General features: G+C 40.0%; 1 protein-coding gene across 4 annotated transcripts in view; it reads left to right on the plus strand.

Moving 5' to 3' along the window:
* The window catches only part of ULK4 (unc-51 like kinase 4), a 596,079-nt gene that overhangs the window by 191,435 nt on the left and 388,832 nt on the right, over window positions 1-15,812 (plus strand). For all 4 annotated transcript variants that reach the window (XM_040636925.1, XM_040636927.1, XM_040636926.1 and 1 more), the window contains 2 exons: window positions 3,926-3,977; window positions 4,080-4,174. In XM_040636925.1, the coding sequence (XP_040492859.1) occupies window positions 3,926-3,977; window positions 4,080-4,174 (147 nt within the window). The remainder of the gene's footprint in view (window positions 1-3,925; window positions 3,978-4,079; window positions 4,175-15,812) is intronic.

Here is a 15,812-nt window from a genome sequence, read left to right on the forward strand (position 1 = left end):
GTGGGAGTTGGTTTGTTGATAGGTATTGACTTCAGTTGTAGTAGATACAGCAGAGCAGGGCGCTCTTAACATTTTAAAAAATATGATACTATGTACTTGTTCACTGCCACACAGATGTTCTTACTATGACCCCCCTCCCCCGCCTTCTATGAACCATGAGTGAATTCATATGCATAGTTTGCTGTAGGAGCTCCTTCCCAGCTTCTTTGAAGTGGTACTGAGTGATATGGCTGAGCGCCGGCCTGCCCGCGAGGCGCAGCTTTTCCCTGTAGATGGCGCCATTTTCTGCCCACACTCCTCCATCCAGGGAGCCTGGCTGTGGGGCAGGTGTCCGTCCTTTCTGTTCCTCTGCTAAGACTCCCAGCTTTGAAGCTCATGCCCTCAGAAGATGGCCTGTGTTACGCCCTGTGCTGTGCTCATACAGATTCCTGGATCATTGCCCCTCATTCCTCAGAATCTCCCAGGACTGCTCACTGCCAGTGTCTCCGTGCTGCGTCTGTCCGCATTCTTGGAAAAACAGATTTCACCATGGACTTCCAACTCCTCAGCCTCTCAGCCTCTCCACCACCTCTTCCCTCAGGAGCTCGTCTTCCCTCTCTCAGCTGCCTGCACCCATGACATTTCCAGCGCCACACTGCCTGGCCACCACCCCTGATTTTCACCTCACTTCCTCTGCTCCCCATGTCCAGCAGCCCTTCGAGTCCTCTGAGACTTGGATTGGTCTTAGCACTTTCCGCTTACCATCCTGTCCTCCCAAGGGCTGACGACTTCACTTTTCTCTTCACTCAGCTTCGAGTCCCTTGCTAAGCCCCCTTTATTGCCTTACGCAAACCTGTTACTCCCTTTTTTTTCTTCCTCCAGTGTCCTGCTCTGGCAAACCCTAATTCTGGTTCAGTGTAATTCTCCGCCTCCTGCTTTGAGTGGCTAAATATGGCTAGAGAAAAACTCAATGAAATAACTGGTCTCACTTTCGTTTTTTCTTTTTCTTTATTTTTTTGCAACTGGTCTCACTTTAAATTCCTGACTGCTCATCTCAAGTGAGCCCTCTCTCAGCACATCTAGCTGATTTTCCTAATTTTACACCTTCATGCTTACTAGAAGAAATGTATCAAAAGACATTAAAATCGATAAATCAATGAAACACTCGGAGGGATTTTTTAAATTAAATAGGAAGTATAAGGAAGAAAAAAAGTTAAAAGAAGCCCATAATTTCACTATCTAGATAACCATTCTTGACATTAAAAAAGAAAAAAAATTAATATACATATATGGCTAGAAAATTCCAGCTCTGCAGAAGGGCAGAAAATGAAACGTGAAAGCCCACCTCCCAGGCCAGCATTCTGTCTTCCTAAAGGAAACCTCTGCTGGTGGTTTCCTGTGAGTCTTCCTCAGAAATTTTTGTCCTCCTCTGTGTTTGTGTATTATCTATATTTAAAAATATATACACAGGAAAGATCATAGTATAAACACTGTGCTATGCCTTCTTTCTTAGTAATCCATAGACCTTTAAATAGAATTATTTAAGTCAAAAGACATCTTTTTCTGAATATTTTATTCAACATCAAATCCATATTTACTCGGCAAAAGTGATGTGCCCATTTTGGAATTTTGTGAAATTATTTCAACCAAATTATCATGACAGGCTTACATTGCCTTTTTCTTAATATTTACTATGTTATTTCTTTTTTTTTTTTTTTTAAGATTTTATTTATTTATTCGACAGAGATAGAGACAGCCAGCGAGAGAGGGAACACAAGCAGGGGGAGTGGGAGAGGAAGAAGCAGGCTCCTAGCAGAGGAGCCTGATGTGGGGCTCAATCCCATAACGCCGGGATCACGCCCTGAGCTGAAGGCAGACGCTTAACCGCTGTGCCACCCAGGCGCCCCTACTATGTTATTTCTTTTTTAGTCTTTTTGTTTTGTAGTCATAGACTGAAAAAACAATATATAAGTGTCTCATATGTTCAGCTTTCAAAGAGCATATGTCTTTGAGATTTTGTCTTAAATATTTATTTAACTTATAAAATATATGCTTATTCAAGAAAACGCAGAAAATTATAGGGAGATTTGAAGGAAAAAATCACCCATAACTCCACCATTCTCAGCAACAACCCTGTTGTTAACATACTGTTGTTTAGAGTGTTTTCAATTCACTTATATGCATCTCTGTGTAGAAAACTGTATGTGTGTAACATATATATATATATGCCTTACACTGACACATGTGGTTGAAATTATGCTGTGAGTATATGTATGTATATAGATTTGTATTCTGTCTTTTTTCTATTTAACTTTTTAAAGATTTATTAGAGTGAGAGAGCAAGCAGGGGCAGGGGCAAAGGGAGAGGGGAAGTAGACCCCCTGCTGAGCTCGGGGAGCCCAATGCAGGGATGTGGGGCTCCTGAGATCATGACCTGAGCCGAAACCTAGTCAGATACTTAACTGACTGAGCCACCCAGGTGCCCCAGTTTTTTTCTATTTAATTTTGACTCTTAAGCATTTTCCCATAACTTATAAAAATTTCTTCCCCCCCACATTTTAATGGCTGTATACTGTCCTATTTTTATAAACTATGTACAGTTTGATACCATTTCAGTGAAGTTCAAAAGTACCCAAATAGTATACTGTTTAGGGACACATGTCTATCTAGTAAAACTATTAAAAATGCCAAGAAAATGATAAATTCATGACAGTGGTTATCTGCAAATACATGACATGGGGTAGAGGAAGCTCATGCAAAGAATTGGGAATGTCTAAGTTCTTTTTTTCTTTTTCTTAAAGTAGGCTCCATGCTATGCATGGAGCCCAGCACAAGGCTTGAACTCACAACCCTGAGATCAAGACCTGAGCTGAGATCGAGTCAGATGCTCAACTGACTGAGCGACCCAGGTGCCCCTGGGCTGTCTTAGTTCTTAACTAATATGGGTTTAAGGATTTTCTTTATTTTTTATAGCCCAGAAACCTACACATATGTTCTTTTATGTATGTTATATATAGTTGTTTATATTTACAAGTATTTTAGGAAGAACCATTGGACCAGAGTAAACTCATTTTCCCTCCAGACTAATTGCTTATTTGTTTTTTTATACCAGGGTAATCTTATACTTTACTTGTTATTTGTTATTACATATAAAATATTAGATATGTATTCTTTTGTGAGCCAGGGGCCAGAACCCAGTTGTAGTGCTTCCGCACGTCACTATCATGGCCACACTGCTTATTATTACTGTTTCATTCAGATCGTGTTCACAGAGTACCTCTTCTGTGCGGTGCATTCAGCTGGGGACTGGGAGTACATGCAGGGAGCTCAAAGCCGAGCTGCTCAGGCCTGCTTCTAGAACAGTGTTGGGGGTCTTCCTGCACAGAGGCACGGGGCAGGGGTTAGGGTTGGGGTAGGATGTATATAAGCGGGACTAACACCAGTGGTGAACTTTGAAGGCAGTCCTTGAGCTGCTGCATCTCGATGCAGTGTGCACTCAGGGTAGATAAGACTTGATCTTCCTTCGAGAGGATTGTTTCGCCTGATTCGGTGCATCCATACCCACTTCCAAGGTAGTGAGTGAATAAGTGTAGCATATTGGAAATGGTTATGTATCAACTGGATCGTCCTCACTTTTATAGATTGACCTTTCTGTGCTTTTATTGCTATTGAGTTTATTCCAACATTAAATCTTATGGATAGTGATCTGCGTGTTTAAAAATGACTATGGTTTATTATATATATATATATATATATATATATATATATATATAACTTCATATCATATTTTAAGACTATGATTATCGTGTTTATAAATTGTATATGGTATTTAATGCCTTCCAGGAATTATTTCAGTAAGAATGATAGGTGCAGTTTTGGGGAAAACATTAAATTTTCTTTCAGAGTTATTTTGAAATCCTCACTTATGAATTTTTATTTTTTACAGAGTCATATTAAATCTGTAGACTCAGGAGAAACTAACATAGATGGAGCGATAGGTGAGTAGACTATGGGACATTTTACATCTTTGTTTGAGGTACTTTGATACAGTGATTTTGCACATGGAAATAAGCACCTGTAATAATTAACTGTATTCCTAGGACTGATGGCATCAGAAGAATTTATCAAGATCACGTTGTCGGCTTTTGAAGCAATAATACAATATCCTATTTTGTTGAAAGACTATTGCTCTACGGTCAGTTCCGGTAGCTTGTGAGAAAGATTTCTTTTTTTTTTCTCTTGGTAGTTCTGTATGTAAAGAGACTAATTTACATATATCTGGTTCATATATGTTCCTCACATGAAATAACCATTCAGAAAATCTGCCCCCCTGACAAGATGAACATAGAAGTGTCTTCCCTCCTTGTTGACTTCTTTGGGATTTCCTATGCTCGTTATTGGGTTTTCCTTCTGTTCCACACCTTACCCCCAGCTTGGTTCTTCTTGTTTCTTTCCTGGTTATTTGTTGTACCCAATTGCATAAACTCTTAGAGCAGAGTTTCTCAGTCTTGGCACTATGGGCATGTGGGGATGGACCGTTCCTTGTGGTGACTGTCCTGGGCATTGTAGGATGTTTAGCAATGTCCCTGGCCTCTACCCACTAGATGTGGGTAGCACCCATTCCTTTCCCCTTCAGAGACCAACGGAAAGGTCTTTACAAATTGCCAGATGTCTTCTGGGCAGCGAAATTGCACACATTTCAGAACCTCTGCCTCAGAGGCTCCTTAGGTGAGTCACGCGCTGACTTTTGAGGAGGGAGGAGAGGCTCTGTGATTTCATTCTCAGCTGCAGAAAGCCTCAAGAAAAGAAGGCAGGTAAGACGAGTACTCTAGTTATCATTTTCCTGTTTTCTCTAATGGTTCTAGGGGTTGATGAACTCAATAAGGCAGTTCTAACTTGGGGTCTTTCAAGTGCTTGTGGTCAGCGGTTCCTGGGACTGGAATCATCTGAAGGCTCATTCACTCACATGTCTGCCTCCAGCTGGGACTCTTCAGGCACCTCTCTCCATTCTCTATGTGGTCTCTCCAGCAGAGTGACTTCAGGGTGGCCTGACTTCTTACATGGCAGTGGGGACTCTGAGGACATGTTTCAAGAGAGAGGGAATAATAATTTTTTGAGGGTAGAAAATTTCTACCCAATTTATGGTTGTTTTCTTCTCCTCTTCCTCCTCCTCCTCTTTAAAAGTGTCTTAAAATGTGTGTAGTGTAACAAATAGTTGCAAAGCTAGTGCTCAAGAAATTGCCACTCAGTTAAAAAACCATGACCACAGCCCTGAATTCCCGTCAATCATGATTCCTTTCCTCCCGGGAGAGGGGCCGCCATTCTGACATTCCTAGTCATCACTCCCATGTATTCCTCTGTAGGCCTGTGTGTGCAGTCCTAAACAAGAGAGGGTTTTGCCTGCTTTTGCACTTTGGATCAATACTCTATGTGTTCATCTGTGACTCACTTTTTTCGCTCCGTTTGTAGGATATCTGTGTTGTTAAGTATATTTATGGTTTAATTTTTCATCAGTGTGTTATATCCCAATGTTGAAATCTGAGTATATGCAGATATCACAGTTTACTTATTTTTTTCTTTTTTAAAATAGATTTTATGTATTTATTTGACACAGAGAGACAGCCAACGAGAGAGGGAACACAGCAGGAGGAGTGGGAGAGAAAGAAGCAGGCTCCCAGCAGAGCAGAGAGCCCAATGAGGGCCTCGATCCCAGGACTCTGGGATCACGCCCTGAGCCGAAGGCAGACGCTTAACTACTGAGCCACCCACGCGCCCCTACTTATTTTTTTCTTGATAGGCATTAAGTTCTTTCTGGTTTTTGGCATTTACAAAAACCTGCTGTGGAGACTCTTGTTTTTGTATTTTGCACCACATAAGCATGCAGTATTTCTAGGATACATGCTTAGGAATGGAACTAGTGGTTATAGAATATTTACAAACTCATTTTGTCTAGAAGATGCCATAGTGTTTTCCAAAGAGGCGGTGCTAGTTTATATTCACACCAGCAGTGCAGTACCTGATCCCCACATCCTTCTCAACTCCTGTTGTTTCAGGCTTTTTAATGAATGAATACTTAGTGATATTTCACCATAGTTTTAAATGGTAGGATCAAGACTACTAATGAGGCTGAATTATTTTTCAAATGTTTGTTGGCTATTTGAGAATATTCGTTTATGAAATGCTTGTCCGGGTATTTCTGTGATTTTGATTTGACTTCTGTGTCATTTTTCTATAACTTACTGAGAGAGGGTGTGTATAAGTCTCCTTTAAGGCTATTTATTTATTTATTTCTCCTTGTGTAATTCTGTTTTTATTTTGTGTTTTGAGGCCATGTTATTAGGTGCATGAAAATTTAAAACTCTGTGTCATTTGATGAAATTGACCTTTGTTTCATTGTGAAGTGACCTTTATTTCTAGTAATGCTTTTTGCCTTAAGGCCTGTTTTGTCTCATTTAATATAATCACACATACTTTATTTTACTTCATATTTGCTGATCTAGCTCTTTCATTTTTTCCCCTTCCAACAGCTCTCTATCCTTATATTTTAGATCTGTGTCATGTGAATATTGTATAGTATTTTTAAAAAGTCTAATTTGATCAATATTTAACTTTTCACTGGAGCATGTACTCCATTTACAGTTACTGTAATTGTTAGTATATTGGGCTTCACTGTACCATCTTCTTTCAGACTTTGTCATTCATATTTTCTCTTTTCTCACCTCTAATTTATCTTTCTTCCTAATGACTTACTTTTTTTTCCTTTGCATTACTGTTTTCTCTGTAGAAGGTTAGTATGTAGGTACTCCCTGTTCTTCTACCACTTACCCTAAAATTTACAGTATGCATGTTAACTTATTGAAAGCTGGACTTAAAAAGAAGCTCTCTTTTCTTTAAAGAAAATACAGACCTTTAAGTAAAATACAGATGATAGGTCTGAGATCATAACTTCCCAGGGCAGTCTCCTCAGCAGTTCCCAGGAGTGTGAATGTGTGTGGAGGGGCTGGTGACTAGATCTGATTTCTCCATTACTCTGAAAGTGTAATTCCCCCTCCTCAGTGCCCAGCTCAGGGTAGGAGATGACACAAAACTGCGTATGCTGGGAAGTCCTGGACTCACACCTTTCTCCCTGGCCCTGGTGGCCCCCCCTGGAGTGTGCACTTGTGTTATTACTGGTAGGCACCTCCGTGGCACAATCAGATATGTGCTCACATGGTCTACTCCACTCTCTAGTTAAGGCTTTCATTGAAGAAATTGCTCTGAAAGTTTCCCCAGTCTTTTGCAGATCTCAAATACTTTTAAGATTGTGTTCTTTTATATTTTGTCTGGCATCTTGGACTGTTTTCAGTGAGAGAGTTAATCTAAATAATCATACCCACTATTACCAGAAACTCTGTGATGGTCACTTTCTCAGCAATGATTTCTCAGTCTTTCATTGAGCTCTTACCTGCTCCAGTGTTGCTTATTGATTCTTTGTCCTAGTGAACAGTAACCCCATGGAGAATTTGTTAAGATCCAGTATTTATAAGTATCTGTACTTATATGTATGTAGGCATTTAATTAGTTTATTTATAAAACATGAAATGCCATCGTAATAACTACAGCCCGTATTATGGTAGGAAAGGTACCATTGCAACCTACGGGCTTCATAAAAAAATAGTTTTTAATGCTATAACCCATGGGAAAACTTCTAATTATCTCTTCTTGAGCATGACTGGAATACATGAAATTGAAGATCCAGCACTCCAAGGAGCATAACATTGTTTGAGATGTTAGCACAAACTGTGTTCAAGGCTGCTGATCAATACTTTATTATATGGAAGTGATTACATGCATTTAGTTCTCGATGAGCACAATTGCTTAACTCAGATTCTTTCCAGAGTTTAGACCACTTAGTTCCTCAGAGTTGGAAATCAACAGTGTGGTCTACAGGGCAGTCAGAAATACACAACGATTGGGATTGTACAGAGAATTTGTTCCCATTCATGGTGATTTCAAAAAAATATTACCAATAGCAAAGGGAAAAATAAAGGTGATTCTTTATTAGAAAATTCTGGCAATAATATACGTAAGTTGCCTAACATGTATTTCAGTTTTGTTGAACACTACATCAAAAACTAATGAAGTACTATATGTTGGCTAACTAAACATAATAAAAAATATATTTCAGTTTCTTTAGCTAAAAAAACCAAGTCATAATCCTTTTTTTAAAAAATGAAATCCTGCCTTTTTGTAAATTTTTAAGCTATAGCCTGGAGGCTAATAAATATTGAATAATCTGTCTTTAATTAAACCAGATTTTTGAATTAAGAGTTGGTGAGGATGTAGAGCATGGAACTTTCAAAAACTTCTAGTGGGAATGTAAGTTGGCACAGATACTTTGGAAAACAGGTAGTAGCTATTGAAGCTGAACATAGTATATACCATGAGTCAGCAATTTGACCTCTAAATATACATTCAATAGAAATGTGAACAAATGTTCACTAAAATACATATGGAAGGAAGCTCATAGCTCCAAACAGGGAGCTATCCAAATGTCCGTCATCAACAATCTGATGGATAAACAAATTATGGTTTAGTCCTATGATGGAATACTGTGTAGCAAAGAAAATGGATGATTTATAGTTATACTTAAGAACGTGGATAAATCTCACAACGTTAATACTGAGACAAAGATGGCAAATACAAAATATCATAAGAAAGTTGCATTAAATTTAAAAACAGGTTTGTGTATTGCAAGTTAGGGTAGTGGTTATTCCTGGGGCAGGTGGTGACTGGAGGGGGCTGGTAAAGTGTTTTTTTGATCCAGGTGCTAGTTACATGAGTCTATTCATCTTGTGAAAGTTAACTGAGACATATGGCTAGGATTAGTATACCTTTATATATGTATGTATGTTATATTGAATTAAAAAGTTACATAAATATAAAAATATTTTTCATAAATTAAGTTAAAAAGTGTTTAGATCTTGGTAAGTATAAGCCTTTTTTCTTTTTTTGCGAAGTAACTGGTATGAATTAGCATATCTATTAATCAGTCACTGGTATGGACTTATATTCTGTATTAATTTCCTGTGACTTCTGTAACAAATTATCAAAACTGTAGTGGCTTAACACAACACAAATTTATTATGTTAGGGTTTTGGAGTTCAGAAGTACAAAATGGGTCTGTGGGGTTAAAATCAAGGTGTCAGCATACCTGTGTTCCTTTTGGAAGCAGTAAGGGAAAAATTCTTTTTTCTTGCCTTGTCCAGCTTCCAGGGGCTGCCTGTATTCCTTGGCTTATGGCCCCTTCTTCCATCTTCAAGGATGGCCATGTAGCATCTTCAAATCTCTCTCTCTCTCTCTCTCTCTCTCTGACTTCTGCTTTTTTTTTTCTCCCCCCAGAGAGAATCTTTAGCAGGCTCTATGCCCAGTGCAGAGCCTGACACAGGGCTTGATCTCACAACCCTGAGATCATGACCTGAGCCAAAACCAAGAGTCAGACACTTAACCCACTGAGCCACCCAGGTGCCCCACTGACCTCTGCTTTTGTTGACACATCTCTTTCTCTGACTCTGACCCTCCTTTCTCCCTCTTCTAAGGGGGTCTTGTTATTACATTCGGCTAACCTGTCTAATCCAGGATGAACACCTCATCTCAAGATCCTTGACACAATCACATCTACAAAATCACTTTTGGTGTGTAAAATAAGGAATTATCAGGTTTCAGGGATAAGGATCTTTCTGTCTGCCGTCATTCTGTGTACTGCAGATTCCAGTTTTTAGCAATGGCTTCATTACTAGTAGGTGCTCAAATTATACCAGCCTTGGCCAGTGTAAAGCCTTTCAAGTTGACTCCTGTGTCCTTGTGCCATATCCCATCATTTTTTGAGTGATATTTTTTCTTTTTTTAACTTTTTGGCACAACAAGATCTTCTTGCTTCAGCTTCTAGCTTCCAGCTTCCCTACCCTGGCCCAGTCATTTCCCAGTCAATTCTCTGAGGAGCCCTGGCTCCTTTTCATGGGAGGTGACATTAGTTAGTTAGGGCCCTAAGTGTGCTCCTTCTTCCTAGGATGTCTTAGCCTCTACGAAATGTAGACGACACACTTATATGCGTGCTTGCATATACTTGTATGTACACACACACACACACATATATGTATTTTGAAATCATAAATTCACATTAATACCTTCAAATCCAGTCCTTGTCCACATGGTTCTTTCTTGCCTTCCCCCATTTCATATTTGTGTGTCCTTTCTTCCTTTGTAAAAATTCTGGCTTCCAACAACATCACATTCTCTCATTTGCTTAATTGTATAATGCATCTGAAATTGTTGCAGAATTGCTTTACTCTCACCAGTACAAAAACAAACCTAACGAAATCAGGGAATCAGGGAGGGAATTCCTCCCTCTCCTCTGCCTCCCAGATGTCACCCAAGCAAGACGGGGGCTGTATACTCAATGCTGTGTTCATAAGGTACTTGGATTAGTTCCCTTCCTCCCCTTGTAGTGCGGTTATCATGCTCATCTGAAATGCAGTTGATTGTTTTCAGTTTGCTTTCAGTTGTAGGTTTTCTTTCCCCTTCCTATCCTTTCTGATTTTATTTTTTGAATACGATAAGATTAACACGCTTCCAAAAGCCAAAGCAATAGAAAAAGATGTATTCAGAGCAGTGTCACTTCCTTCCCCTGGGTATATATCCCTTCCACCCCATCACGGCTCCAGCACACCTTCCCCACTCTTACAGGTAGCTGGCTTCATTGTTTTCTGGTTTCTCCTTCAGTGTTTCTTTTTTGTGAAGAGACCAGATGTCCTATTTCTGCTTCTTATATAAAAGGTAACATGCTATATTCTTTTGCACTTTACTTTTTCATTTCATAATGGATGTTGGAAATTACTCCATTTCAGTTCATTGAACTCTTCCTGTTTCTCCATTGGAGCAGTATAGTATTCCACTGTGTGTATATGGATCGTAGGTTATTCAACCCATCTCCTGTGTTGGGGGACATTAAGGTAGTATGAAATATTTTTTTAGTTATAAACAAATAACCTCGTGCATATGCAGTATCCTATTGTTGGAGGCGTATCTTCAGGGCACATTTCCAGAGTGGTGATTGTGGGATCAAAGGATAAATGCCCATGGTTACACTAAGATACCACCTTACGCCAGTTGGAATGGCAAAAATTGACAAGGCAAGAAACAACAATTGCTGGAGAGGATGTGGAGAAAGGGGATCCCTCCTACATTGTTGGTGGGAATGCAAGTTTGTACAGCCACTCTGGAAAACAGTGTGGAGGTCCCTTAAAAAGTTAAAAATTGAGCTACCCTATGACCCAGCCATTGCACTACTGGGTATTTACCCCAAAGATACAGACATAGTGAAGAGAAGGGCCATATGCACCCCAGTGTTCATAGCAGCATTGTCCACAATAGCTAAATCGTGGAAGGAGCCGAGGTGCCCTTCAACAGATGACTGGATTAAGAAGTTGTGGTCCATATATACAATGGAATATTACTCAGCTCTCAGAAAGAACGAGTTCTCAACATTTGCTGCAACATGGACGGGACTGGAGGAGATAATGCTAAGTGAAATAAGTCAAGCAGAGAAAGACAATTATATGATTTCTTTCATCTATGGAACATAAGAACTAGGAAGATCGGTAGGGGAAGAAAGATATAAAGAAAGGGGGGTAATCAGAAGGGGGAATGAAGGAGGAGAGACTATGGACTCTGAGAAACAAACTGAGGGCTTCAGAGGGGAGGGGGATGGGGGAATGGGATAGGCTGGTGATGGGTAGTAAGGAGGGCACGTATTGCATGGTGCGCTGGGTGTTACACACAACTAATGAATCATCGAACTTTACATCAAAACTAGGGATGTACTGTATGGTGACTAACATAATATAATAAAAAAAAACATTAAAAAAAATGCCCAGGGTTTACTATTTTGCTTTTCTCCCAATAGTATACGAGAGTGCCCGTGTTTCCCAGTCCCGGTATTGCTAATAGCAAACGCCAGTCTTCTGAAGTTTTGCCACTCTCTTGTTCCTTGGGAATTCCTTAACATCTTTTTAGGTATTTAATATTGTAAAGCGGATTTAAGCAGGCTGCGTCTAGTTTTCTGAGTTGTTCTCCTCAAAAAGCATGACCTGCTTTGCCATGAGAAGAGGTAGAATTCATGTGTTAGGTGTGTTTTCCCTGTATGTCCAATTACTTTGTGTGGAGGAGAGGGGACTGGCAGTTGGTGTGAACGTGTTAATTATTGTGCTGTCAGAAGTACCAGATTTTCCAAGGCCTGCTGCAATGAAGGAAGTGGTGCTTAATTTTCAAATGTAGGGTAAGAATTTTAATCGAGTGCCTAGAATAGTAAACTTCACTTTTCAAATGATGTACTTTCATCTATAAAATTAAAAAAATAAAGGAAAAACAGCCCTCTACAAAAATAACAGTATAAAGCATACTTTCATCATAAATGATTATTTCAGAAACACACTTTCCATAGGTTAGATTGTTGCTTTTTTCTTTGTGAAAAGAAGAAAATTTGAATATGGTTACATGATTATTTACAGTTTAAAACTGCCTGACTTCATGTTCATCATTTCTTAAAATGGAGAATAAGTCTGTTAGAGGATAAAGTATCGTCTCGGGTATCAGTGTGAGAACAAGCGAAGTAAGCTTGGGCCATGTGAGTGTTATTTACACATTTCAGTGCCTTTGTGATTGTTTAGCTTATGCGTCCCAGAGCTAAGCCACAGGTGTTCATTTCTTTAGGGACACTGGGGATCATTAGCAGGAACTAATGTGCATACACGCACACGGAGGTTATGAATATGGGCTTTTGCCCACTTTTTGAGCAAAAAAGTGAAAAGTCTCTAGACTTGGGAATCTGCATTTTTTTTCATAATAAAATTTTTATTATGTTAAGGAATCTGCATTTTTTAAAAAAAGTGAAATACAGCTCTGTTTTTAGGACATGTCCTTGAATGACCTCTACCACAGGTGAATGTCTTTAGGAAAGCAATGCTGCAAGCATTAATTAAATATTAAAATTCCTTGGATTACTCTATAAACAAATGTATTATCTATACAACTAAAATAAGTAATGAGTGGTGGAATTTTATGATCGAAGTCATTAGTGCAGGGTAGCTTGACTAGAGTTGCAGTGGTATTTACTTAAATGGTGTATATGTTATTTATAAATTCTGCGGAAGATTCTAGAAGAGGAGAGCGCTGATGAACAAACCATCTAACTTCACAGCAGCCAAACGTACTCACTATGTATTGTCTCCGATGGTTCAGTCTCTCGTTTTTAGCAGGAAGACCTCGTACTGGTGAACAAAGCCATGCCAATCGAAGGTGTAGGACATTTTCTTTGTCATACACAGGGTCTGATATTTTTCTCATGGTTTCCTCACTGTGACTTCAAAGTGGTTTGGTAAAGAGGGTTTTTGTCCCTTTTCCCTCTTCATTACTCTGTTGTATTGTTGCCATTTGGCACTGGGTTGTCATGAAAGCATACTGTTATAATGTGACTTCTCAAAATGCAGATTGGGTTTTATCCTGAGTCAGACTGCGTTCTCCATATATGATTTTAAGATCAAGGAGCGTTCTGTAACATGATTAACCATTCTTTGTGTTGGTATGATACAGGATTTGAATTTCTCCGGTTCTAAGGGAACTTAGCCCCAGGTTTAGATAAAAATCAAAGGGTGTTATGTATAGAATTGTTGAATCATTATGTCGTACACCTGAAACTAATATAACATGTATGTCAACTACACTGGAATTAAAATTAAAAACTTAATAAAAAAATCAGGGGGTGTTAAGGAAGAAAATAACACATGAATGCTGTTTAAAAATATATTTGGAAGAGAGAATGGACAGAGATCTCTGGGAGGAGTGTGGGTCTCCGATTATGTGGAGGGGGACCTCCTCTTTGCATGTCGGGCAGTATGGTCTACTGGAAGACAGAGAAAAGCTGTCACCTTGGAACATTTTCATGGCTTTTTTATAACCATTAGACCATAGTTGGGTCTGTATTGAACTTCCACTTCCTTTGTAGGTAGGGGTCTAGGAGCGGCCTCGAAGCCTGGATGGACAAAGGGGGTGGGGGATGCAGGATAAGTAAAATTTGTCTGCATAAATAATGAACAGGCATTGGGTGGGAGGTGAGTGAGAGAAGAAAAGAGGAAAAAAGGCAGGAATGAAGGGGGAGCCTAGAAGAGATAGGCAACAGGGCAGAAGCCCCAGAGCTTGTGGAGGAAGAAGGTTAGTGGGAAAAGGTGCAGGTGATTCAAACACAACTAAAACCAGATGTTTGATATTTAATTGCAGATTGTTGGTGATGATGTTATAAAATCTGCATCACCGTGAACTTTGGTGTACCTACTGGCAACTTGTGAGATTTTAAATTCAGTCCTTAAAAAGGGACCATGTTCTGCGTCCATCCGTGTTATATGGTACCGTGAGAAAGGTGGAGATCAGCAAAGACCATCTGAATGAGGACAGGCAGAGGCTGTGGATTCGGAGCTTCCTGTAGCAAGGAAGTCAACACCATCACTTGCATTTGGCAGAGGCTTAAAGGCGGGCAGAAGGTGTAAATACTTAAGAGTAAAAAAAAAGGCAGTGGGGGGGAAGGCTAAAGGCATATCATGGTTGGCATGGGGGAGCTGGAGGCAGACTGATGAGAAACAGGGCCTCCTATGGGATTGGTTAGGGGAGCATTTTTGGCTTTCTCTGGCCAGTCTTGAGTTGGGCGTGGCGCAGGGTGCAGAAGACAGTGAAGCTGGGGGTTGTCCACCACGCCCTGACCGTCCAGAGCTGATTGCAGCGGTGCAATTTGGCTTCCCCGCCCGCTTCCTGCCAAGGCTGTGGGGCAGGGTCCTAATTGTCGCAGATATTCTGACCACCGTTCATTTGTATAGTCAGTCTCTCCGAAGCAAACAGCAGGAGAGGGTGAGAAGCTAAGAAAATACTAGAGTAAGTAAAATCTCCGAGTCGGCAGTGAAGCACGGGAAAGTAAATAAACCACTGTAAATTCCTAGAAATCTAGGAGAGGACCGTTAGATTTTTTATAGCATTCAGGCCTGAGAGTTTTATTTAAAATTAAAGTTTGAGGTGACCTTGGCTGACAACTAGGATATAAAATCAAATTAGGTTTTTCTTTCCTTTTTTTTTTCTTTTTTTTTAAAGATTTATTTGAGAGGGAGAGAACGAGAGAGAACGAGTGGGGGGAGGGGCAGAGGGAGAAGCGGACTCCCTATGGAGCAAGGAGCCCAAGGCAGGACTTGATCCCGGCCCCTGGGATCATGACCTGAGCTGAAGGCAGACGCTTAACCGCTGTGCCAGCCAGGCGCCCCCCTTCTTATTTCTTTTTTAAAAGAAATTGCCAAATACCTTTTATTTTTTTTAAAGATTTATTTGAGAGGGAGAGAACGAGAGAGAACGAGTGGGGGGAGGGGCAGAGGGAGAAGCGGACTCCCTATGGAGCAAGGAGCCCAAGGCAGGACTTGATCCCGGCCCCTGGGATCATGACCTGAGCTCAAGGCAGACGCTTAACCGACTGAGCCCCTGAGGCGTCCAAACAAATACTTTTTAAAGGTTTCAAAACTTTTTTTTTTTTACATCTGATTCATATTAATAGGATGAATTAATATGAATAGAGTTATAGCAGTGATGTAATGAGTGGACTGCCAAAAACTTTTAAGTTTTTGGTTCACTTACATATTTATCACTCATATATTTATAGTAAGTACCTTTTATAAACCATCTCTTTAAAACAAAGCACTGAGACTACACTAGCGAGCTACAATCAGACCCTGCTCTGAATAGGTTCAGTTTTGGTTGGGACGAAG

Source organism: Ursus maritimus, unplaced genomic scaffold, assembly GCF_017311325.1.
Source record: "Ursus maritimus isolate PB19 unplaced genomic scaffold, ASM1731132v1 scaffold_20, whole genome shotgun sequence".
Lineage (NCBI taxonomy): Eukaryota > Metazoa > Chordata > Mammalia > Carnivora > Ursidae > Ursus > Ursus maritimus.